Raw genomic sequence first — 23320 nt, 5'->3', positions numbered from 1 at the left:
AATTGGGATAGAGCACAGAAGCTGGTTAAAAACAATATTTCTTATACAAATTGATCTTGAACATGGATCAAGGTTCACTGTTCACAGGAGAATCGGAGAGTGTGTAGTAATGAAAAGTTATTATAGTTGAGAAAACGAGTTTACATTAGCAACTAATTAAGAAAAAAGCAGCTCATAAATGGATGAATGCAGGTCATAAACACATTATATCAGTTATTACATAGGAAATCTATGGCAGAATACTGTGAAATGCAAGGTGTGTAGCTTATCAACAAGAATATAGCAAGTACGCCATTCAACTAAGAAGGAAATGATAAGGCTGCGTCTGGGGCTGTTGACTGGAAGCACAAAGTTTCCTTTCCTTGTAGTAGTTCCTAAAGATTCCAGTTTACATGGAAAGACAGAAAGCTGTTACACCCATGGCAGGAGCAGAGAACCCCAGCGACAAATTCTAATTTTGAACAGGCAGGTGCCAGTGTATTTCTCAAACTGCAAACTAAGATGCAGAAACACAATTTTCCTGTTTCTTAGTTTTGGACCATTTCCCCCCCCTTCCCCAGCACGCCAGAGCAGGTTTTAATTGTTGTCAGGTGAGATGGTGAGTTAACTTTGAGTGTTCAGTTGAGGATCCAGTGGGATGTGGGTCCAGTTGAAAGGTGGATCTATGTAGATCCAGACTCGACTGATATAGGCTGTAAATAAATTGATAGTGAATTTATGAATTATTAGAAAAGAAAGGACATTCATTATGATTTAATCGCAGTTGAATGTAGCCAGCACAAAGGGCTTATACTGTGTCTTTTTTTTTTTTTTAAATATACTGGGTCTATTTTGCTCACCACTCTATGTCCCGTGCCTGGAAGTGCGACTAGTACATAGTAGGTGTTGCATACATAGTTTCAGAATGAAATTTTAGAAACCAAAATTCTACAAACATTGCACACAGATTTATCGTTCTCTTATTTTCCGGGCGAGGTCAGGGCGCCCTTTGGTTTCGCGCTTCTGGCCCTTTAAGAAAGTGGAGGAGAAAGAAAGCGCTGCTGGGAAAAAGGGCGGGGCCGCGAAAGTCCGCCGTCCGTCCCGCCCACGTCCCGGCCGCAGCCAGCAGCTCGCGCTTGGCTCGGTTTTGGTAGCGGGACCCAGAAAATGTAAAGCATGCGCAGGAAGAGTCGCCAGGGTGAGTGACAGGCGAGTCCTGTGCTTTACTTCCGAGGGCGGTGTCAGCAAAGCTAGGTAAGGAGACCGGGAGGACGGTGCCTGCCCCTTTAAGATCGACTCCACCCCGCCTCTGGAGGAAAATGACGCAGTCGTCTACAGTTTCTGGAACATAACCCTTTTGATTCCGTCAGCTCTTCTTCTCATTAAGAGAAATACCAAGTGGCCCCCACAGTCACATACGTCATAACCCATGCCTCATCGGTGCTGGGACGGCAGAGAGAAGCGCCGGTCTAAAGGACATGGGGTCCAAATCCCAAATAATCTCTATTTGCTCTGCGTTACCTTTAAACTTTAGGCTGCATTGTGTGATTCAAGTGACAGCCTAGTACTGCTTAACAAAATTAGTCTAATGGGAGACCAGGCCCTGAGAGACCCTTGCGATCCCAGGACACTGATGTGGGGTAACTAACACCCACTGGAAGTCTACGCTGAGTTCACAGGCTATGTATGACCTGACATGCATTTTGGGCTGCCCTGTGTTTTGATATTTGAATGAGTTGCTGATGTTTAAAAGCGGAAGCTGGCCGGGCGTGGTGACTCGCGCCTGTAGTCCCAGCACTTTGGGAGGCCGAGGCAGGCGAGCGCTTGAGGTCAGGAGTTCCAGACCAGTCTGGCCAACATGGCGAAACCTCGTCTCTACACACACACACACAAATACAAAAATTAGCCGGGCGTGGTGGCACGCGCCCGTAATCCCAAGACTCGGGAGGCTGAGATAGGAGAATCGCTTGAACCTGGGAGTCGGAGGTTGCAGTGAGTCGAGATCGCACCACTGCACTCCAGCCTGGGCGACAGAGATTCTGTCTCAAAAAAAAAAAAAAAAAAAAAAGTGGAAACTAGTGTGTTAATATCTAGATTTTTTTCGATGATTTTGAGAAATCGGAGGGATCTGGCAGCATGTTCCTGCCTGGCCCTTTTGAACTGTTTGAAAACAGTCTTTAGCTTGCCACAGCCCGTCTGTTATTTTACAGCCAGCCTGCATCACTCATTTATGATGTCCAGCCCCTTGTAGGGATTTGGATTTTTGATCCCTAATCTAAATACTTTAGTGGATTTAAGACCATTTAAAACATTTATGCAGAAGAGATCCGAGGTCTCCAAACAACTGGGTGCATAAGTTATGTTTAAGTTGTTGTTCCTCATTCTCATTTATTCTTATCAGCGTGTGTGTGTGTGTGTATGTGTGTGTGTATATATATATATATAAAGCATCTTAGTGATCAGTTGCACAGTTGTTTTTCTGTTGGAGCAAATCTTTTCAGTTTAGGCTTGGTAAAATCGAACCATCAGATGCTTTTACAGAAAGAGATCTAGGAGTTGGTGTTCTTTTATTACAATTAAATCCATACAGTATTTTTAAAGGAAAAAAAACCTGAGTCTTGATTGCATTGTCTTCTGATATGACAATCTTTAGTGAAATAGAGTAGTCAATATAATTTGTATTAAGATATCTCTGCCCACAGACAATTATAAATTCATTAACCCCCCAGCTCTCGGCTAGACTTCACGAAGGCAAAAACTGTGTTTGCCCTGTTAACTACTTTATCCCACCACTAGAATAATAAGCTTCCTGAAGACAGAAGACTTCTATTATTTTGTTCACAGTTACCAAGCGTGCCTACTTTGTTAAATTTCTGAAAGAAGTTGTACAGTTGGCCCACAATATAACAATATAGCAATGTAAAATTACAGCAATAAAAATAACACAAAAATACAGTGTAACAACTATTTACATAGCATTTACGTTGTATTAAGTATTATGAGTCATCCAGAGATGATTTAAAGTATACCACAGCATATGCCTAGTATACCACAGCATATGCTTAGTTTATATGCAAATATGCCATTTTATATAAGGGACTTGAGTATCAACTGTGGTACCCTGGAAGCAGGGGATACTGGAACCAATCCCTTGAGGATACTGAGGGATGACTGTATGCCTGATTTCCTGTAAGAGGCATTTTCTTGAGGATTCTTTCAAAATCAAATGCTTGTATATTTGTTGTGGTAAATTACTAAAAGGATTCTCTTGTGAAAAAGTTCATTTGGCCGGGCGCGGTGGCTCAAGCCTGTAATCCCAGCACTTTGGGAGGCCGAGACGGGCGGATCACGAGGTCGGGAGATCGAGACCATTCTGGTTAACACGGTGAAACCCCGTCTCTACTAAAAAAAAATACAAAAAACTAGCCGGGCGAGGTGGTGGGCGCCTGTAGTCCCAGCTACTTGGGAGGCTGAGGTAGGAGAATGGCGTGAACCCGGGAGGCGGAGCTTGCAGTGAGCTGGGATCCGGCCACTGCACTCCAGCCTGGGTGACAGAGCGAGACTCCGTCTCAAAAAAAAAAAAAAAAAAGAAAAAGTTCATTTAAAAAGATTGGATTTTCCCAATTGTTGCACCAAAGCTTTCATCTGAAATGAACTTGCACATGTGAGTCATCAGATACAGAGCTTACACTGTAATATTTTTTTTTTTTTTTTTTTTCTTTGAGACGGAGTTTTGCTCTTGTTGCCCAGGCTGAAGTATAATGGTGCAATCTCAGCTCAGTGCAACCTCTGCCTCACGGGTTCAAGCAATTCTCAAGCAGTGGAATTACAGGCACCCGCCATCATGCCTGGCTAATTTTTTTGTATTTTTAGTAGAGACAGGGTTTCACCATGATGACCAGGCTGGTCTTGAACTCCTGACCTCAGGTGATCCTCCCACTTCGGCCTCCCAAAGTGCTGGGATTACAGGTGTGAGCCACCGCCCCTGGCCAGTATTTTCTTATTATGTAATGGGATCTGGAAATGTTGTTCTTCCTTGGAATTCTCAGTATTACTTTTTATTTTCCCCCAGAGACTCAGAGGTTCCAGTTGAGATCAAGTTGGGAGACACACCCTTGTTCATTCTCCTTGAGAAGCAGCCATTATCAACAGAACATTGATAGAACCTGTGTTTGGGGAAAGGCCTGATGGCTTTGAGTCTAGGTTGGAAAGCACCCAGGAATGGCTGTGGTCTCCTCTTGCAGGCTATGCGAAGCAGTGGTCTTCTCTTATTTCCCTGTGGCCGGTGTCCCTGGAGGGGAGCTGGAAGCTTTTTGGATCCTGAGATAAAGGCTTTCCTGGAGGAGAACACTGAAGTCACCAGCAGTGGTAGCCTCACCCCTGAAATCCAGTTGCGGCTTTTGACCCCCAGATGCAAATTCTGGTGGGAGAGAGCTGACCTGTGGCCCCACAGTGATCCTTACTGGGCAATCTACTGGCCAGGAGGCCAAGCCCTGTCTAGGTATTACCCTATTGAAACCTTTAAGGCGGTACAGATCTTTGCTCTTTCAGTCCCCTCCAACTCCAGCCTCTACAAAAAACCACAGCAGGTCTGGGCGTGGTGGCTCATGCCTGTAGTTTCAGTACTTTGGGAGGCTGAGACTGTATAGTAAGCTGTGATCCTGCCACTGCACTCCCGCCTGGCCTGTCTTTAAAAACAAAACAAAACAGAAACCAGCAAAACTCAAAAGTCTTCTTGTTTTCTTTTTTCTTCTTTCTTTCTTTTTTTTTTGGTAGAGATAGGATCTTGCTATGTTGTCCAGGCTAGTCTTAAACTCCTGGCCTCCTCAACCTCCCCAAGTCCTGGTATTACAGACGTGGGCCTCTGAGCCTGACCTTAGGTTAGCCATATTTTTTGGTTGCCTTGTTGCATAATTTTCCCTTGTAACCCAAGCTTATCAAGCCATTTTCCCAAGTAGCTGTCTCCCCAAGAGAAATCCTAGAGTCAGCTGTCAGGACCCTGGATAGCTATAAGTGATCCAGAAATCTCATCTGTTAGGAGGTTCATGGTTCATAGCACATGACCATTGCAGAGTTTTTAGATGGAAGCTAAATACCCAGTCCTTCAGCTCTCCTTTAATTCAGTGAATGTTGCTCCATAAATCTCACATTCTTTCCAGAGTTGCTGCTTTTCCCATAAAACAGGAGCTGTGAGTGAGTGGGGTGCTCAAAGATTCCCTCTTTTATTGGGTGCAGTGCCGGTAATCCCAGTGCTTTAGGAAGCCAGTGCAGGAGGACAGCTTGAAGTCAAGAGTTCGAGACCAGCTAGGCAACATAGTGATACCCCTGTCTCTACAAAAAAAAAAAGTTTTTTTTAATTAGCCAGGTGTGGTGTCTTGTGCCTGTAATCTTAGCAACTCAGGAGGCTGAGGTGGGAGGATCACATGAACCCAGGATTTCTAGGTTACAGTGAGCTGTGATTGCACCATTGCACTCCAGCCTGGGTAATAGAGTGAGACCCTGTATCTATTTTTAAAAGAGAGAATAAAAGTCTCAGTGGCTCATGCCTGTAATCCCAGTACTTTGGGAGGCCGAGGCCGGTGGATCACTTGAGGTCAGGAGTTCAAGACCAGCCTGGCCAATGTGGCGATAGAGTGAGGAAAAAATCCCTCTTCTCTAGAGGCTTGTTGAAAATTTAGGACTTGAGTCTGCGTTTTAATCCCCCCTCCCCATCTTCTAACTCTCCATATTGCAGAGGTCTTAGGGCATTTTCTCACATAGCCACACTATACTTCTTATTGAAACACAGCTGATGAAATAAAGGCAAGAGCTTTTTGCATTTTGATCTAGTCTTTGTTGTAGGATTGGTAAATGATTTCGTCTGTTTATGCCCTGTGGTTCTAAAGCTGTGAAACAAAAAAGGTGATAAGGACTTCTGTTTCACAGGAATGGTATAGCCTACGTTATTAGTGTTATATGTAGTTTTAAGTAAAGTGTGTAAATGCAAACATAGAGCTTTTGGTTGGAAATTCCAAGGACTGGAAAGCTTTCCAGCTGGTACAAAATAATGCCAACTTTCTGATTGTTGTGTTGCTAGATTTTCAAGCTTTATTTAGTTACATCATAGTTTTAGAATGCTGACATCTTAGGTGATATCTATTAAAGTGACTATCAACTTGAAATGAAATCAACTTCTTTAAGAGACTGAGTTAGATGTCATAAATTGGTGACCCATAGGTGTGTTTTGTTTGACCTGTACTTATAAACTTCAAAAAAACTATTTGCTGATATTTAAACTGGCGAGATTTCATGTAAAAATTGACTTTGCTTTGAAAAACAGGGATACCTGGTAAACAGGGATTCTGTGTGGCAACAGTGAGCTGAAGATGGGTAGCAGCTATTTATTTACTTATTTAGAGATGGAGTTTTGTTCTCGTCATCCAGGCTGGAGTGCAATGGCGTGATCTCAGCTCGCTGCAACTTCCACTTGAACCACTCCAGGTTCAAGCAATTCTTCTGCCTCAATCTCCCGAGTAGCTGGGATTACAGGTGCCCTCCACCACACCTGGCTACTTTTAGTATTTTTAGTAGAGACGGGGTTTCACCATGTTGGCCAGGCTGATCTCAAATTCCTGACCTCATCTTCCCAAAGTGCTGGGATTACAGGTGTGAGCTACTGCACCCAGCCTATTTATTTATTTAGAGATGGAGTCTCACTCTGTTGTCCAGGTTGGAGTGCAGTGGTGCAATCTCAGCCTACTACAACCTACACCTCCCAGGTTCAAGTGATCCTCCTGCCTTGGCCTCTCAAGTAACTGGGATTATAGGCACCCGCTGGATAATTTTTTTTTTTTTTTTTTTTTTTTTTTTTTTTTTTGAGATGGAGTCTCGCTCTGTCACCCAGGCTGGAGTGCAGTGGTGTGATCTCGGCTCATTGCAACCTCTGCCTCCCAAGTTGAAGTGATTCTCCTGCCTCAGCCTCTTAAGTAGCTGGGACTACAGGCTCGTGCCACCATGTCGGGCTAATTTTTGTATTTTTAGTAGAGACAGGATTTCACCATGTTGATCAGGCTGGTTTTGAACTCCTGACCTCGTGATCCACCCTCCTCAGCCTCCCAAAGTGTTGGGATTACAGGCGTGAGCCAATGTGCCTGACCTAATTTTGTATTTTTATTAGAGACACGGTTTCACCATGTTGGCCAGGCTGGTCTCGAACTCCTGACCTCAAGTGATCTGCCGGCCTTGGCCTCCCAAAGTGCTGGGATTACAGGCATGAGCCACCGTGCCTGGCGGTAGCAGCTATTTAGACAGGGCATGTATACCTCTACTTTGCCATAGTTTTACTGGTAGATGTTGTCAAGTCCCAGGTTCTTGGTGCCATGAACAAAGAATTGGACATGACACACATACAAGTAGTAAAGCAGCAAACACTTTGTTAAGCACAATGCGATCAGCAGTGGATCAGGCTGACCCGTGAGTGGTATCAGCCCTGGTTTGTTACATTTCATGGCCTTTTATATTCTTTTTCCTCACTTGCTTAACCTTACTTTATTTTTCAGAAGTGAATTGCTCATCCTTGCCTTTCCCTCATTGTGCCTAAACTGCACTTTATTTCTCATAAGCTAATTGTGCATCCTTTCTTAACAGTATTTTATCTTTCCCGACAAAATTGCTTATCTTTTATTTCTTGTAACCAAATTGCTACTGCAAGCCCTTTCAACTTATTTTCCTTATCTTGCATGTTCCAACTCATTGCTTATTCCCTTATCTATTAGTGCTTACTTTCTTATTTCATATGTCCTGTTTCTGCTATCTTGTATGTTTTGCTTTTGGTATTGCTTCAGCTAGCCTATGTCCAATGGGTCCCCTTCACCCCGACTTCCTCTGCCATTCTCCTGCCTCAGTAGTACCCACTGTTCCTTATTACTCCAATCCTAAGATCAAGAGTCAGCTGAAATTTGTTATTTCAGTGTTTCCCCATCCATCTTCACTTGTTTGGTAACTGTTTAGCCCCAGTCCAAATTCCTTGGCTGAATTGGACTTTGAGTTTTACCAGAGAGGTCATTATACTACAATTCAAGCAGCAGGAAAGTCACTCTATTATTTAGTCTAGAGGAGACAGTGACTCTTGGATTGAGTTTACTTAATTTTAGTCTTTGTTTTAGCAGTATTTTGTCAGTCTTAATTCCTGGTGCTTGGTAGTTTCTGGAACGTACTAAGTATTCAATACTTTGTCAGCCCAAATGAGAGACTGAGGCATGAGTCTCAACCAGCCGAGGTTTGTTAAGCCCAAGAAAAATACAAGTCACAGAAAAGTTTGTGGCCTGTGCTCTTCTAAGAGGTTTTTAGGAGGCACTGCCTTCCTGCCTGCCTGCCTGCCTGCCTGCCTGCCTGCCTGCCTTCCTTCCTTCCTTCCTTCCTTCCTTCCTTCCTTCCTTCCTTCCTTCCTCCCTTCCCTCCCTCCCCCTCCCCCTCCCCCCTTCCCCCTCCCTCCCTCCCTCCCTCCCTCCTTCCTTCCTTCCTTCCCTCCCTCCTTCCTTCCCTCCCTCCCTCCCCCTCCCCCCTCCCCCTCCCCCTCCCCCTCCCCCCTCCCCCTCCCCCTCCATCCCTCCCCTTCCTCCCTCCCCCTCCCCCTCCCTGCCTCCCCCTCCCCCTCCCTCCCTGCCTCCTCCTCCCCCTCCCTCCCTGCCTCCTCCTCCCCCTCCCTCCCTCCCCCCTCCCCCCTTCCTCCCTCCTTCCTTCCTTCCTTCCTTCCTTCCTTCCTTCCTTCCTTCCTTCCTTCCTTCCTGTTGTTTGAGATGGAGTTTTTGCTTTTGTTGCCCAGGCTGGAATGCAATGGCACAATCTCGGCAGACTGTAGCCTTCCCCCTCCCGGGTTCAAACAATTCTGCTGCCTCAGCCTCCCGAGTAGCTGGGATTACAGGCATGCATCACTGCACCTGGCTAATTTTGTATTTTTAGTAGAGACGGGGTTTCACCATGTTGGCCAGGCTGGTTTTAAACTCCTGACCTCAGGTGATCCACCCACCTCGGCCCCCTAAAGTGCTGGGATTACAGGTGTGAGCCACCTCGCCCGGACATTTATACATTTCTTTTCTTTCTTTTTTTTTTTTCTTGAGACGGAGTCTCGCTCTGTCACTACTCACTGCAACCTCTGCCTCCTGGGTTCAAGCAATCCTCCTGCCTCAGCCTCCTGAGTAGCTGGGATTACAGGCGCCCACCACCATACCTGGCTAGTTTTTGTATTTTTAGTAGAGACGGGATTTCACCATGTTGGCCAGGCTGGTCTCAAACTCCTGACCTCAGGTGATCCACCTGCTCAGCCTCCCAAAGTGCTGGGATTACAGGCATGAACCACTGTGCCTGGCTATACATTTCTTTAAAGAGGAAAAGGCATGTAGGAAACGGTGGGCTAGGCAGTGAGGCAAATAATTACATCCTTGTGAGATTTTAGTCAGTGCCCAGTAAATCTATGCTCTACATAAGGTGAACATTCGAAAATAGGGAGTAAGGAAGAGTTAATTACGTAGATGTCTCAGGGTAGGTGAAGGAATGATTGCTCTCATCCTGTTTTTTTTCTTGAGACAGGGTCTCACTTTGTCACCCATGCTGGAGTGCCATGGTGCAATCTTTGCTCACTGCAGCCTTGACCTCTTGGGCACAAGTGATCCTCCCATCTCAGCCTCCCAAGTAGTTGTGACCACAGGCATGTGGCACCATAAGCAACTAATTTTTGTACTTTTTGTAGAGACGGGGTCTCACTATGTTGCTCAGGCTGGTCTCAAACTCTTGGGCTCAAGTGATCCTCCCCACTTCAGCCTCCCAAAGTATTGAGATTACAGGTGTGAGCCACTGCACCTAGCCTTATCCTGTTTTTATTCTGTACCCAGGAAGATAAGCTTGTAATGGACATTGTTAGTATGAAAGTTAACACTTTAGTTTTGTGGACAAGGAGTTAGACTTAGGTAGTAGACTAAAGTTAGAGTTGGTATGTTTTTGTTTATGGGAGGAGATACATCTCGAAAGGTTTAGGGGTCTGCAAAGAATTTATGAGCAATTTGTGAGAGCAGTCATCCGGAGATCCCTGAGACCTTTTCCTTTTGTAGGGGTCTGGCTAATGTATAGCGCTTTGACACAAGATTGTGAAGTAACAGCTATCTATTCTTGAGAAAAGGACAGTGTTCCCTAACTTGGCCTCCAGGCTTAACTTTCCTTTTGACATAATGAGTTTTGCGGGTCTAGAGACTTTTTTTTTTCTTTTTTTTTTTTTTGAGACAGAGTTTTGCTCTGTCATCCAGGCTGGAGTGCAGTGGTGCCATCTTGGCTCACTGTAAGCTCTGCCTCCTGGGTTCACGCCATTCTCCTGCCTCAGCCTCCCAAGTAGCTGGGACTGCAGGCACCTGCCACCATGCCTGGCTAATTATTTTGCATTTTTGGTAGAGACGGGGTTTCACCGTGTTAGCCAGGATGGTCTCAATCTCCTGACCTTGTGCCGCCCGCCTCAGTCTCCCAAAGTGCTGGGATTACAGGCGTGAGCCACTGTGCCCAGCCCAAGACTTCTTATTTTCCTTTACAACTTTTTTTTTTTTTTTTTTTTTTTTTTTTTAAATAGTCTCGCTGTGTCACCCAGGCTGGGGTGCAGTGGTGCAATATTGGCTCACTGCAACCTCTGCTTCCCTGGTTCAAGCAATTCTGCCTCAGCCTCCTGAGTAGCTGAGATTACAGGCACCCGCCACCACCCCTCGCTAATTTTTGTATTTTTTTTCTTTTTTAATTTTTGAGATGGAGTCTTGCTCTGTCGCCCAGGCTGGAGCACAGTGGCATAATCTCGGCTCACTGCAACCTCCGCCTCCTGGGTTCAAGTGATTCTCCTGTCTCAACCTTCTGAGTAGCTGGGACTATAGGCACACACCACCATGCCGAGCTAATTTTTGGATTTTTAGTAGAGATGAGATTTTGCCATGTTGGCCAGGTTGTTCTCGAATTCCTGGCCTCAAGTGATCTGCCTGCCTTGGTCTCCCAAAGGGCTGGGATTACAGGCATGAGCCGCTGTGCCCAACCTACAACTTTTTTTTGAAAAAAATTGACTTGAATAGCATGATTAGTTGTGTGGTACTGTGCTTCATACCTGCTGAAGAGAAAGACCAAATGACTAGGTCCTTTCTTCTGCCACCTCTGCCCAGTTCTGGAGATGGACTTTTTGTGTCACTCTAGTCAGACCAAACTTGCCAAGGTTGGACCAAGTTCTTCTGCTACGTTTCACTATTTCTTTTGTCCAGTCAACCTAAGGACGTGTCTTTTCTTTCTTTTCCTTTTTTTTTTTTGGATACCTCTTATTTGCCGAGACCAGCTGGGTTGGGGAGACCCTAACCCAGCGGCGCTAGAGGAATTAAAGACACGCACACAGAAATATAGAGGCGTGAAGTGGGAAATCAGGGGTCTCACAGCCTTCAGAGCTGAGAGCCCCGAACAGAGATTTACCCACGTATTTATTAACAGCAAGCCAGTCATTAGCATTGTTTCTGTAGATATTAGATTAACTAAAAGTATCCCTTATGGGAAATGAAGGGATGGTCTGAAATAAAGGGATGGATTGGGCTATCTGCAGCAGGAGCATGTCCTTAAGGCACAGATCACTCATGCTATTGTTTGTGGTTTAAGAAAGCTTTTAAGTGGTTTTCTGCCCTGGGCGGGCCAGGTGTTCCCTGCCCTCATTCCAGTAAACCCACAACCTTCCAGCGTGGGCGTTATGACCATCATGAACATGTCTCAGTGCTGCAGAGATTTTGTTTATGGCCAGTTTTGGGGCCAGTTTATGGCCAGATTTTGGGGGGCCTGTTCCCAACACTTATTTTTCCTCATCTCTCTGAGACATGTTTCTCCTTTCTTTTTAATTTAGGTATCTTTTGGATAATCCTGATGTTGTCAGAGGAAAATCTGTATTAGATCTTGGGAGTGGTTGTGGAGCGACAGCTATTGCTGCTAAGATGAGCGGGGCATCAAGGATCTTGGCCAATGACATAGACCCTAGTAAGGATTCATATTTTAAAATATTTAAGGCTCATCTTTTTTTTCTTCTCCAGAATAAATACGTACACATGCTCAGTGTGGTAGCTTATCGTCGTACGTATTTTGTGATCAGACATTGTGAATCTGTGTGCACTGGGACATTATCTGTAGGAATCCCCTGAGGTCGGAGTAGATGGTACATTTTTCCCAAGAGGATTTGTGTCTGCCAGACATCCTGGAGGGAGCACTTCTGTTAATTTATGGGTTAGGAATTTCCTGAAATAAGTAAATAGTGTTTATTTGACCCCAAACCCAAGTGAGTGTTGGCCTGTCTTTGAGGGTGATTTTTATTCCATTAGAACCCAGGCTGAGACAGGTAAGTTTTTATTTGATCTGATTTTCTTTTGATCTACCCTTTCACTGAGAATATAGTCCTTGAAAACCTTTATTTTATAAAGGAGTCTCAGTTCTTTTGTTTTTTTTTGGATACAGAGCCTCACTCTGTTGGCCAGGCTGGAGTGCAGTGGCATGGTCTCGGCTCACTGCGACCTCCACCTCCTGGGTTCAAGTGATTCTCCTGCCTCAGCCTCCCGAGTAGCTGGGGTTACAGGCATGCACCACTATGTCCAGCTAATTTTTGTATTTTTATTAGAGACAGGGTTTCACCATGTTGGCCAGGCTGGTTTCAAACTCCTGACCTTAGGTGATCCGCTTGCCTCGGCCTCTCAAAGTGCTGGGATTACAGGCGTGAGCCACTGCGCTCAGCCAAGTGGTCTCAGTTCTAATTTATTGCCATGCTCAATCAAGCCCAAGACTTGTTTTCCTGTTCACAGTAAAAACCACAATAGTTTGGTTAATGAAATCAGCAAATATTCCTAAAACTCCCAGCATTTCTAGGTGTTTTGAATTGTTTGTTTTGTTTTCAGGATATCCAGTCATATATTTGGAAATTGTGGTATAGCTTATATTGAGATAACCTTTATACTTCTTTAAACAACAACTTTCAACAAAAAGGAAGAAAAATATATTGTTAGCAGATCTTTTAAATTATTTAATCAACAGGGAATTTTAACAGCCTAGCATATACCAATTCATTTTGTGCTTTTTTTTCTTTTTTTTTAAGTTGCAGGAATGGCTATTACACTAAATTGTGAATTGAACCGACTGAATCCTTTTCCTATTTTAATCCAAAACATTTTGAATTTGGAACAAGATAAGTGGGACCTTGTTGTTCTTGGCGATATGTTTTATGATGAAAACCTTGCAGATAGTCTTCATCAGTGGCTGAAGAAGTGCTTCTGGACCTATAGAACTCGAGTACTGATTGGTGACCCTGGGCGGCCCCAGTTCAGTGGACACAGCATTCAGCATCACCTGCACAAAGTGGTAGAATATTCACTTTTGGAGCCTACTAGGCAGGAAAACAGTGGACTGACAACAAGCACAGTGTGGGATTTTCAGCCTTGAGTTGTCGAAGTGCTTCCAGGTATGAATATAGTAATGTTTGGATCTGACTCTAAGAGTTTTCTCTATAGGAGATACTCTCCAGTTTAATGAATGTAATTCTTGTTAAACGGCAAATCTTGTTTTTAAAATATGAAGGTTTAGAGTTTTGCTTTTGTCATGTAACTGGCTCTGTATTTCTGTGCATGCCAATTATACACATCTCTATCTGCATTTTTTTCTATTTTAACCACTGAAAAAATATGATTATACAATGCCATACTCAATGGTGGCAGCATTTAAGTAATGCAGAGGAATGAAACATTGTAGCCGGATCTGTTTCTGTAGTTGAGAACAACTGTGATGTAACTTTTAATTAAACAAACAAAACATAGAAGAATATATATATTTTTTCTTTTTTTAGAGACAGAGTCTCTGCTCCCAGGCTGGAATGCAGTGGCTATTCAGAGGCTTAATCATTGAGCACTGCAACCTTGAACTCTGGGCTTTTTTTTTTTTTTTTTTTTGAGATGGAGTCTTGCTCGTTGCCCGGGCTGGAGTGCAGTGGCGCGTATCTCAGCTCACTGTAGCCTCCGCCTCCCACATTCAAGTGATTGTCCTGTCTCAGCCTCTGGAGTAGCTGGGATTTTAGGTGTGCACCACCATGCCTGGCTCATTTTTGTATATTTAGTAGAGACTGGGTTTTGCCATGTTGGCCAGGCCAGTCTCAAACTCCTGACCTCAGGTGATCCACCCGCCTTGGCCTCCCAAAGTGCTAGGATTACAGGTGTGAGCCACCACACCAGCCTAACAGTGTTTTTTATTTCGATCACTTCCTTTTGATTTTTTCTTATAGCTTCTCTGCTTATGTCACCCATCATTCTTGCATGTTGTATGCTTTTCGCATTAGAGCCCTTTGCATGTTAATCAGTTATTTTAAATTTATGATCTGATAATTCTAAAATGTCTACCATATCTGAGTCTGGTTCTGATGCTTGTCTTTCCAGACTGTTTTTTTGTCTTTTAGCATGCCTTGTAATTTTTTGTTGATAGCTAGACATGATGTATTGGATAAATAAGCAGGTAAACTAAGGTAGCATGAGGTTTTAAAATCTGGGTAGGGCTATTGTTTGCTGTAGTGTAGCTATTACAGGCTAAATTTTCCTCTAGTGTCCTTGCTGTTGTCTCCCCTGTTATCTTTGAGTTTCCCTAGAGATTCCTTCTTATATAGAGTCTGAAGCTTGCAGTTTTTTTCACCTGTAATTCCCTGTTATTATACAGTAGCCTAATTGATGTGATAAAGTATGGGAGAAGGTATGTTCTATAGTTCTGTGATTAAGTCTCAGTCAGTTAAGTCAGCCTGTGCTCCTGCTGTGACCTTCACAAGTGCTTTCAGCTTTTCTTTTGTCCCTTTGGTGAGACAGGAAGGCTAGAGGAGGCTAGAGCTGGGTACTTCCTTTCCCCCAGGTCTGCTAGGCTCTAGTAAAATAGTTTCCCTTGAGAGCTGGCTTTTGTTAAGGAGAATTGAATGCTTGGGCATATTTCAAAATGGTTACTTTCCCCATCCTCGTACCAGAAGAAGGGATTTTTCTCTGATCCTCACCCTGAGAACCTGGTAGGTATCCTGGAGGTAAAACTATGAAAGTGTGGTGTCTCCCCTAGGAGTGGGCCCCCTTGAGTTGGTTTGTTTTAATTTAACAGAGTTTAATTGAGCAAAGAACAATCTGTGAGTTAGGCAGCTCCCAGAAGCAGTGTAGGTTCAGAGTGACGGCAGGGTTACCACACCTGGTGAGATAATGGTTATGGACAGATTCCTGGAGCTTTTGATTTTTTTTTTTTTTTGAGACAGAGTCTCACTCTTATCACCCAGGCCGGAGTGCAATGGCACGATCTTGGCTCACTGCAACCTCTGCCTCCTGGGTTAAAGTGATTCTCCTGCCTCAGCCTCCCAAGTAGCTGGGATTAGAGGCGTGCATCACCATGCTCAGCTGGGATTACAGGCATGCACCACCATGCCCAGCTAATTTTTGTATTTTTAGTAAAGACAGGGCTTCACCATGTTGGCCAGGCTGGTCTCAAACTCCTGTCCTGAGGTGATCCATCCGCCTCAGCCTCCCAAATTGCTGGGATTACCATTGTGAGCCACTGCACCAGGCTAGAGCTGTTGATTTTTAAGTCCATCCACATGGAGCCTCCAGCAACTCAGGAATTATAGCATAAATGTTCCTACTGGTACTGGCTCCAGCAAAAGGCTTCTGCTCCCTGTAAGCTGTGGTTCTTTGTATCTGCATTTCTAATATGTGAGGCATTTGCTCTTTAACCTTAAATAAATTAGGATCTAAGTGTTGTTGATTTTTCAGTTTATTCAGCTTTATTCTTATTGTGAGGATGGGAATGATGACTTCCAATCTCTTTATATTAGAACATATAAATCAGACTAGAGACTGGAAATTTTTGTTGTTGTTGTTGTTGAGGTTTTTGTTTTGTTTTGTTTTTAGACAGGGTCTTGCTCTCTCATCCAGACTGGAGTTCTGCAATGTGACCATGCTCACTGCAGCCTCAACTTTCCAGGCTCAGGTAATCCTCCCACTTCAGCCTCCTTAGTAGCTAGGACTGCAGGCATGCACCACCATGATGCCTGGCTAGATTTTTTATTTTGTATTTTTTGTAGACATGGAGTCTTGCTACATTGGCCAGGCTGGGTATTACTGGGTGTTTTTTTCTTTCCTCCTTTATTTCTTTCCATATTTACTTATTCAATGAATATTTGAGTGCTTATTATATACCAGGCACTGTTCTAGGCACTGGGGATATAGGGATACAGCAATGAAAAAAAAAGATAAATATTTTGTCCTTACAAAATTTATATTCTAGAGTAGGGAGACATAATGAACAAATGAAAAGTAAAACAGGCATCAGATGGTGATAGGTAGTAAGGAGAAAAAGAGGTAAAGGTGATAGGGAATACTGGGTACTAGATGGGGTACAGATATTTTAAACAGAGTGGTGAGAAATAATTAATACAACTAGCAACATAAAAAAGGAGGAAAATAAAACTGCAAACTGTTTTAGGAAGATAAATCCTTCAAAGACCCAAAGAAGCTCACAACTTAAAAGTCAAAACTGGTTTCTGCAAAAAGGGGAAAATACGATTGACTTGGTTAAATATTCAGTATTAAATTTTATTGAATTCGTCTTTAGAAAAATTTCATAGATAGAACAGGCCTTACCCTTTTTGCACATATATACATATGTGCCACCTTTGCAGTGGCAACATATATAGCCACACTATAAACATACCACATTTATAAAGCAATAGTAAGGACAAGAAATGGAGTTGAATAAGTACCCCCCAACATACACAAGAAAGTTAGCATACTTACCCCGTTTTTCACTACATCAGAGGCAAAATAAGAAATCTTTTAAGAAAATCTCAACAAGACAGGCTCATGGCAAAATGAATATGCTAAATTTGGGGGTTGGTTTAAGCATGGTATGTGTCAGGTAATTTTGTGATTACCAAAAAGTTTTCACTTGAAAACTAAGACCTTTGCTGTTTATTTCACAATGTGAAATCAGTAGAACCTGAGGATACAAATCTCTGTAGTGATATTCTGTATTTACTCATTTTTACACATTTTTGAATGCAATTTTGCTAAGGAAGGAAAGCTTACAGATGAATAAAATGTAATTGGGAAGAGTAGCCATAAAATTCAATGAACTAAGAGGCTGGGCAAGAGCCTCTGTAATACTAATACACTGAATGGCTAATAAGTCACTTCATTTCAGTGAAACAAATACCTAAATTCTTTTAAGAATTAACAGGCTTGATGTTCAGGTCTGCTTTTGGCAAATGGGTATTTAAATACTCCAGGAAGGTAAGAGCCAGAAAATAGGAAGGTAACTATGCTTTTAGAAATATGTTTACTTAGATTCTCCCAAGGTTTATACTTACAGGTAAGCTTACAACAATAACTCAAATACCTACATAGGAGAAGGAAATCTCAAGGGAAAACAGTTAATTTTAAAGTTATTTTAAAAACAAAATCCAACACCATAGATCAGAGTTCATGCTAGGATTATCATTTCAAAAATAATGACTCATCCAACAGATATAGAATAATAGCACTATTAAGATGTTTAAGAGTAAAGCACAAACATGTATATACCAAGACTCAGCTAATTCTCTGAGAGTTATAACTTAAGACAAAATAATTAAAAGTAGTGTTAACATTAAATAGAATGCAAATCTCTATAGATGGTTTCCTGGGAAAGTAGTTTTGATAAGCTTTCCTAGCATTGATCATCTTCAAAAAAGCATCAATAAACAGTCCATGTCACTTGCTTTAGTTTGTTTGGGCCTACTAATTGCTCCAACACTTCTCGTGAATGATCTATAAAAGAAAACAATGACAATATATTAATTGACAATAATAAATGTTTAATGTTTCCTCATGTCTAACTGGAGATGATATTAATACACAGTTATTTAAAGGATTAAAGGAGGTGATCTATAAAGCACAGTATACAACTAACTCGCTAATAATTAACGGTAGCCCTTACTATTATTAGGTGTAGTGCACCTATCACAGTATTACTTGTTTAAAAAAAAAAAAAACAGGCATTTGTTGTTTTCTGTGTAATTTCATCATAATTTCCACCAACCACAGTAATGGTGCAATTTCACCATTAACCTGTGTTAATGGTTAATAACTTTTTTCAGGATCTTAGCTGGAAATAGATGATTCACTAAAGTGGAGTGACTGAACAGCATTTAATTAAGGGAATATTTACCAAAAAAGTAGGATTAAAGAAAGCCAATAAACCACCTTGGGAAGCTGCAACACACCCAAAGGGTTAGAGGAGGTACTAGTCACCAGAATGTGACAAGTTGACCTGTAGTTGAACATTTTTCCATGTCTGTATAATACTATTATAAAACATGATTTTAAATAGATAACCATTATATAAATACACTGTAATTTAACTGATCTATATTATTGGACATTTAGATGTTTTCAGTTTTTCACAATGTACAGTCATGATTTTGATATGGTTTCCATCCTAGTTTTAGGATGTCTTTAAAAAATCTGAATTAAAGCAAAAATACTGATAAAATTTTGTTAGTTTAAATATTACTCATAAGTTTAACAGACTTGTTTCCATAGATACAACTTATGTTTTATATACAACTTATGTTTTATATACAACCTAACCCAGTCTTGGAAATCCTGTAATTTGGTGGTTCCTAGACAGATTTCACAGACCAGTAGGAAAAAAAAAAAAAAAAAAAAAAGATGGGCCCAACATATACAGTGACAAAATTTTATTTTAAGTTAAACAAAATTAAGCAAAAATACCAAGGTTTATTACCAGTAAGAGAACCAGAGAGTGTATAGAAATGAAAAGTTATTATCATTGGGAAAACAAAGGTTTACAATTCCATTTTTTAAAAAAGTAGCTAGTAAGATAAATGCAGTTTTATTGATGGTCATAAAAATATTATTGGTTATTGTAGAGGAAATCTAAATCAAAGATAGGTTCAAATTATGTTGAAAGTAAAAGAATGGAAAGACATACCATATAAATGGCAACCATGACAAAGCTGGGTGGCTATAGAAGAGGGGGGAAACACTTTCCAACTCTTTCTGTGAGGCCAGTGTTACCCTGATACCAAAGCCAGACAAAGACGTCACATGAAAACTGCAGACAAGGATCTTTTATTAATGTAGACTAAAAAATGCTCAACAAAACGCCACACCAAATCCAGCCACTAGAAGAAAGGATTACATACCATGACCAACTGAGATTTATCATAGGAATGCAAGGTTAGTTTAACATCTGAAAATCAATGAGTATACTATGTTAATGTCCTATTGCTGCTGTAACAAATTACCACAAACCTAGTGGCTTAAAGCAACAAATTTGTTATCGTACAGTTTTGAAGGTCAGAATTCCAAAATGGGTCTCACTGGGCTAAAATCAGGTGTGGGCAGGTCTGCATTACTTTTTAGAGGCAAGTTTTATCTTTTTTTTTTGGAGGCTGTACAGGAGAATCTACTTCCTTTACTTTTCTAGCTTCTAGAAACTACCACATTCCTTGCATTCCTTCCTGCTTAAAGTGAACAACATTGGGCTGGGTGCGGTGGCTCATGCCTGCAATCCCAGCACTTTGGGAGGCTGAGGCAGGCATATCATGAGGTCAGGAGTTCGAGACCAGCCTGGCCAACATAGTGAAACCCCATCTCTACTAAAAATAAAAAAGTTAGCTAAGCATCGTGGCACGCGCCTGTAGTCCCAGCTACTTGGGAGGCTGAGGTGGGAGAATCACTTGAACTAGGGAGGCGGAGGTTGCAGTGAGCCGAGAACACGCCATTGTACTCCAGCCTGGGTGACAGAGTGAGACTCTGTCTCAAAAAAAAAAAAAAAGTGGGCATCATTGGGCATAGTCCTTCTCAAGCTGCCATCTCTATGGTCCTTCTCTGTCCTTCTACTTTTAAGGACCCTTATGATTATATTGGGCCTACATAGATAATCCAGGATGATCTCCCTACTTAAAAATCAACTGATTAGCAACTTTAATTCCATTGGCAACCTTATGTAACATAACATACTCACATTTTGGGCATTAGAACATGGATATCATTGGGTGGGTGAGAGCATTATTCAGCTTACCACCTACACCATTCTAATAGAACAAAGAACTAAAACCACATGATCATCTCAACAGACAAACACCATTTGGCTGGGTGCAGTGGCTCACGCCTGGAATCCCAGCACTTCGGGAGGCTGATCACCTGAGCCCAGGAGTTCAAGACCAGGCTGGCTAAGATGGGAAAACCCCGTCTCTACTAAAAATACAAAAAATAAATTAGCCAGGCATGGTGGTGGGTGTCTGTAATCCCAGCTACTCAGGAGGCCGAGGCAGGGGAATTGCTTGAATCCAGGAGGCAGAGGTTGCAGTGAGCTGAGATGCTGCCACTGCACTCCAGCTTGGACAACAGAGCAAGACTCAGTCTCAAAAAACAAAACAAAACAAAACACCAGTTGACAAAAACCAATGCTCATTCAACCAACTAGGAATAGAAGATGACTTCCTCAACCTGATAAAGGGCATCTATGAAAAACCCATAGCTGGCAGGGTGCAGTGGCTTATGCCTGTAATCCCAGCATTTTGGGAGGCCAAGGCGGGAGGATCACTTGAGCCCAGGAGTTCAAGACCAGCCTGGGAAATATAGTGAGACCCTGTCTCTGCAAAAGAAATTTAAAAATTAGCTGAGTGTGGTGGCACATGCCTGTAGTCCCTATTACTCAGGAGGCTGAGGTAGGAGGATCTGCTTGAGCCTGGGAGACAGAGGTTGCAGTGAGTGTGTTCATGTCACTGCACTCCAGCCTGAGCAACAGAGCAAGACCCTGTCTCAAAAACAAACAAGAAAAACCTATAGCTAATAGTGAAAAATTAAATGTTTTCTCCCTAGGATCAAGACAAGGATATCCACTCTTGTTTTTGAGACAGTCTCACTCTTGTTGCCCAGGCTGGAGTTCAATAATGTGATCTCGGTTCACTGCAACCTCTGGCTCCCAGGTTCAAGTGATTCTCCTGCCTCAGCCTTCCGAGTAGCTGGGATTACAGGCGCCCTCAACCATGCCCAGTTAATTTTTTGTACTTTTAGTGGAGATGGGGTTTCACCATGCTGGCCAGGCTGGTCTCAACTCCTGACCTCAGCAGTTTGAGACCTGATCCACCTGCCTTGGCCTCCCAAAGTGCTGGGATTATAGGCGTGAGCCACCGTGCCCCGCCAGGATGTCCACTCTTGCCATTTCTATCCAACATTGTATCAGAGGTTCTAGTCATGGAAATTAGGCAAGAAAAAGAAAAGGCATTCAGGTTGGAAGAACTAAAACTATTTGTAGATGATGTTATATTGTGTATACAATATCCCAAGGAATTCACTAAAAAGATAGAATAAATGAGTTCAGCAAGGTACAAGAACAATATATAAAAATCAAATGTATTTCTATATACCAACAATGAATAATCCAAGAATGAACTAGAAAATAATTCCATTTATGTTGCCATCAAAAATAATAGAGTACTTAGGAATAAATCGAATGAAAGTGAAAAACTTACACTCTGAAAACTATAGGCCATTATTGAAAGAAATTAAAGATCTAAATAAAAAAATCCAGACCAAAAGACTTAATATTATTAAGATAGCAATATTTCCCAAATTACCTACAGATTCAGTGAAATTCATATCAAAATACAAGCTGGCTTTTTATCCTTTGCAGAAATCAATAAGATGGGGCCTGGCAGGGTGGCTAACACCTGTAATCTCAGCACTTTGGGAGGCCAAGGCAGGCGGATTCCTTGAGCTCAGGAGTTTAAGACCAGCCTGGGCAACATGGTGAAGCCCCGTCTCTACTAAAAATACAAAAATTAGCCAGAAGTGGTAGTGCGCACCTGTTGTCCCAGCTACTTGGAGGACTAAGGTGGGAGAATCGCTTGAACCCTGGTGGTCAAGGCTGCAATGAGCTGAGATGGCATCACTGCACTCCAGCCTGGGTGACAGAGACCCTGTCTCAACAACAACAACAACAACAACAACAAAAAGAAATTGATAAGATGATTCTAATATTTGTATGAGAATTGGGGGGACCCAGAACAGTCAACAGAATTTTGAAAAAGAACAAAATTAGAGACTTAACACTTCCCAATTTCTTTCTTTTTTTTTGAGATGGAGTCTCACTCTGTCGCCAGGCTGGAGTGCAGTGGGCATGTTCTCGGCTCACTGCAACCTCCGCCTCCCAGGTTCAAGCGATTCTCCTGCCTCAGTCTCCCAAGTAGCTAGGACTACAAGTGCGTGCCACCATGCCCAGCTAATTTTTGTATTTTTAGAGACAGAGTTTCACCATGTTGGCCAGGACGGTTTCGATCTCTTGACCCCATGATCTGCCCGCCTTGGCCTCCCAAAGTGCTGGGATTACAGGTGTGAGCCACTGCACCCAGCCAACACTTCCCAATTTCATTTTAGCTGCTGTATCTACAGTAATTTTGGCATTTTTCCAAGTTGTGAATATGTTAGTTATCAAACGTTATATATAAATATTTGTCTTCTGTCTACATTTGTCACTCTTCTGTGGGAATTCACTATTGCACATTATAGGAAGATGCTTTTCCCTCCAATAGTAAGCATGGAACATTTTTATGTAATTTAAAATTTTTGATGCTAGATGGCAGTATTATATTAGTCTCCTTAGGCAGCTTCTTCCTATGAAGATAGAGTATTTAGGACTGTGGGTTTAAACAAGAATATTCAATGCCTTTATTATGCTGCAGGGAAAAACTATGGGGTCGCTGAGTATTTCATAATCCCTTGGCAGAACATTTTATAGAAACACATACTCTCTTGGCCGGGCGCGGTGGCTCACGCCTGTAATCCTAGCACTTTGGGAGGCCGAGACGGGCGGATCACGAGGTCAGGAGATCAAGACCATCCTGGCTAACACGGTGAAACCTGTCTTTACTAAACATACAAAAAAAATTAGCCGGGCGTAGTGGTGGGTGCCTGTAGTCCCAGCTACTCGGGAGGCTGAGGCAGGAGAATGGCGTGAACCTGGGAGGCGGAGCTTGCAGTGAGCCGAGATTGTACCACTGCACTCCAGCCTAGGTGACTGAGACTCCGTCTCAAAAAAAAAGAAAAAAAAAAAAAAAAAGAAAAGAAAAAAGAAACACGTACTCTCCAGACTGAAAAAGAGCTAACGGGTCATTTATGCTAATCACACGACTGATGCTTGATGTCACCTTCCTATTTGTTTCCCTATCCTAGTAACAGTTAAGCCAGTTTACACTAGAGGCTCAGGAAGGAATTATAGATTGTGGTTCAGATGACTTAGGTTTTACTTCCAG

General features: G+C 42.5%; 2 protein-coding genes across 13 annotated transcripts in view; one reads left to right on the top strand and one right to left on the bottom strand.

Moving 5' to 3' along the window:
* Positions 1-1057: 1057 nt before the first annotated feature.
* Positions 1058-23320, top strand: part of LOC105484271 (electron transfer flavoprotein subunit beta lysine methyltransferase) — a 42366-nt gene continuing 20103 nt past the window's right edge. For 2 of the 7 annotated variants that reach the window (XM_011745762.3, XM_071071921.1), the window contains exons 1-4: positions 1059-1233; positions 4052-4480; positions 11858-11988; positions 13091-13453. In XM_011745762.3, the coding sequence (XP_011744064.2) occupies positions 4167-4480; positions 11858-11988; positions 13091-13434 (789 nt within the window). In that variant the 5' untranslated portion in view covers positions 1059-1233; positions 4052-4166 and the 3' untranslated portion in view covers positions 13435-13453. Of the gene's footprint in view, positions 1234-1258; positions 1664-4051; positions 4481-11857; positions 11989-13090; positions 23150-23320 lie in introns of those variants that run through there. The other 5 variants (XM_011745759.3, XM_011745764.3, XM_011745758.3 and 2 more) reach the window with 5 other exon arrangements.
* Positions 16563-23320, bottom strand: part of LOC105484269 (antagonist of mitotic exit network 1 homolog) — a 58502-nt gene continuing 51744 nt past the window's right edge. For 5 of the 6 annotated variants that reach the window (XM_011745754.2, XM_011745749.3, XM_011745752.3 and 2 more), the window contains one exon: positions 16563-17804. In XM_011745754.2, the coding sequence (XP_011744056.1) occupies positions 17731-17804 (74 nt within the window). In that variant the 3' untranslated portion in view covers positions 16563-17730. Of the gene's footprint in view, positions 17805-18990; positions 19184-23320 lie in introns of all 6 variants that reach the window. The other variant, XR_011609250.1, reaches the window with a different exon arrangement.

Source organism: Macaca nemestrina, chromosome 10 (assembly GCF_043159975.1).
Source record: "Macaca nemestrina isolate mMacNem1 chromosome 10, mMacNem.hap1, whole genome shotgun sequence".
NCBI classification, from domain to species: domain Eukaryota; kingdom Metazoa; phylum Chordata; class Mammalia; order Primates; family Cercopithecidae; genus Macaca; species Macaca nemestrina.
The sequence above is the reverse complement of the archived record's forward strand: the minus strand, read 5'-3'. Positions and strand labels throughout refer to the sequence as shown.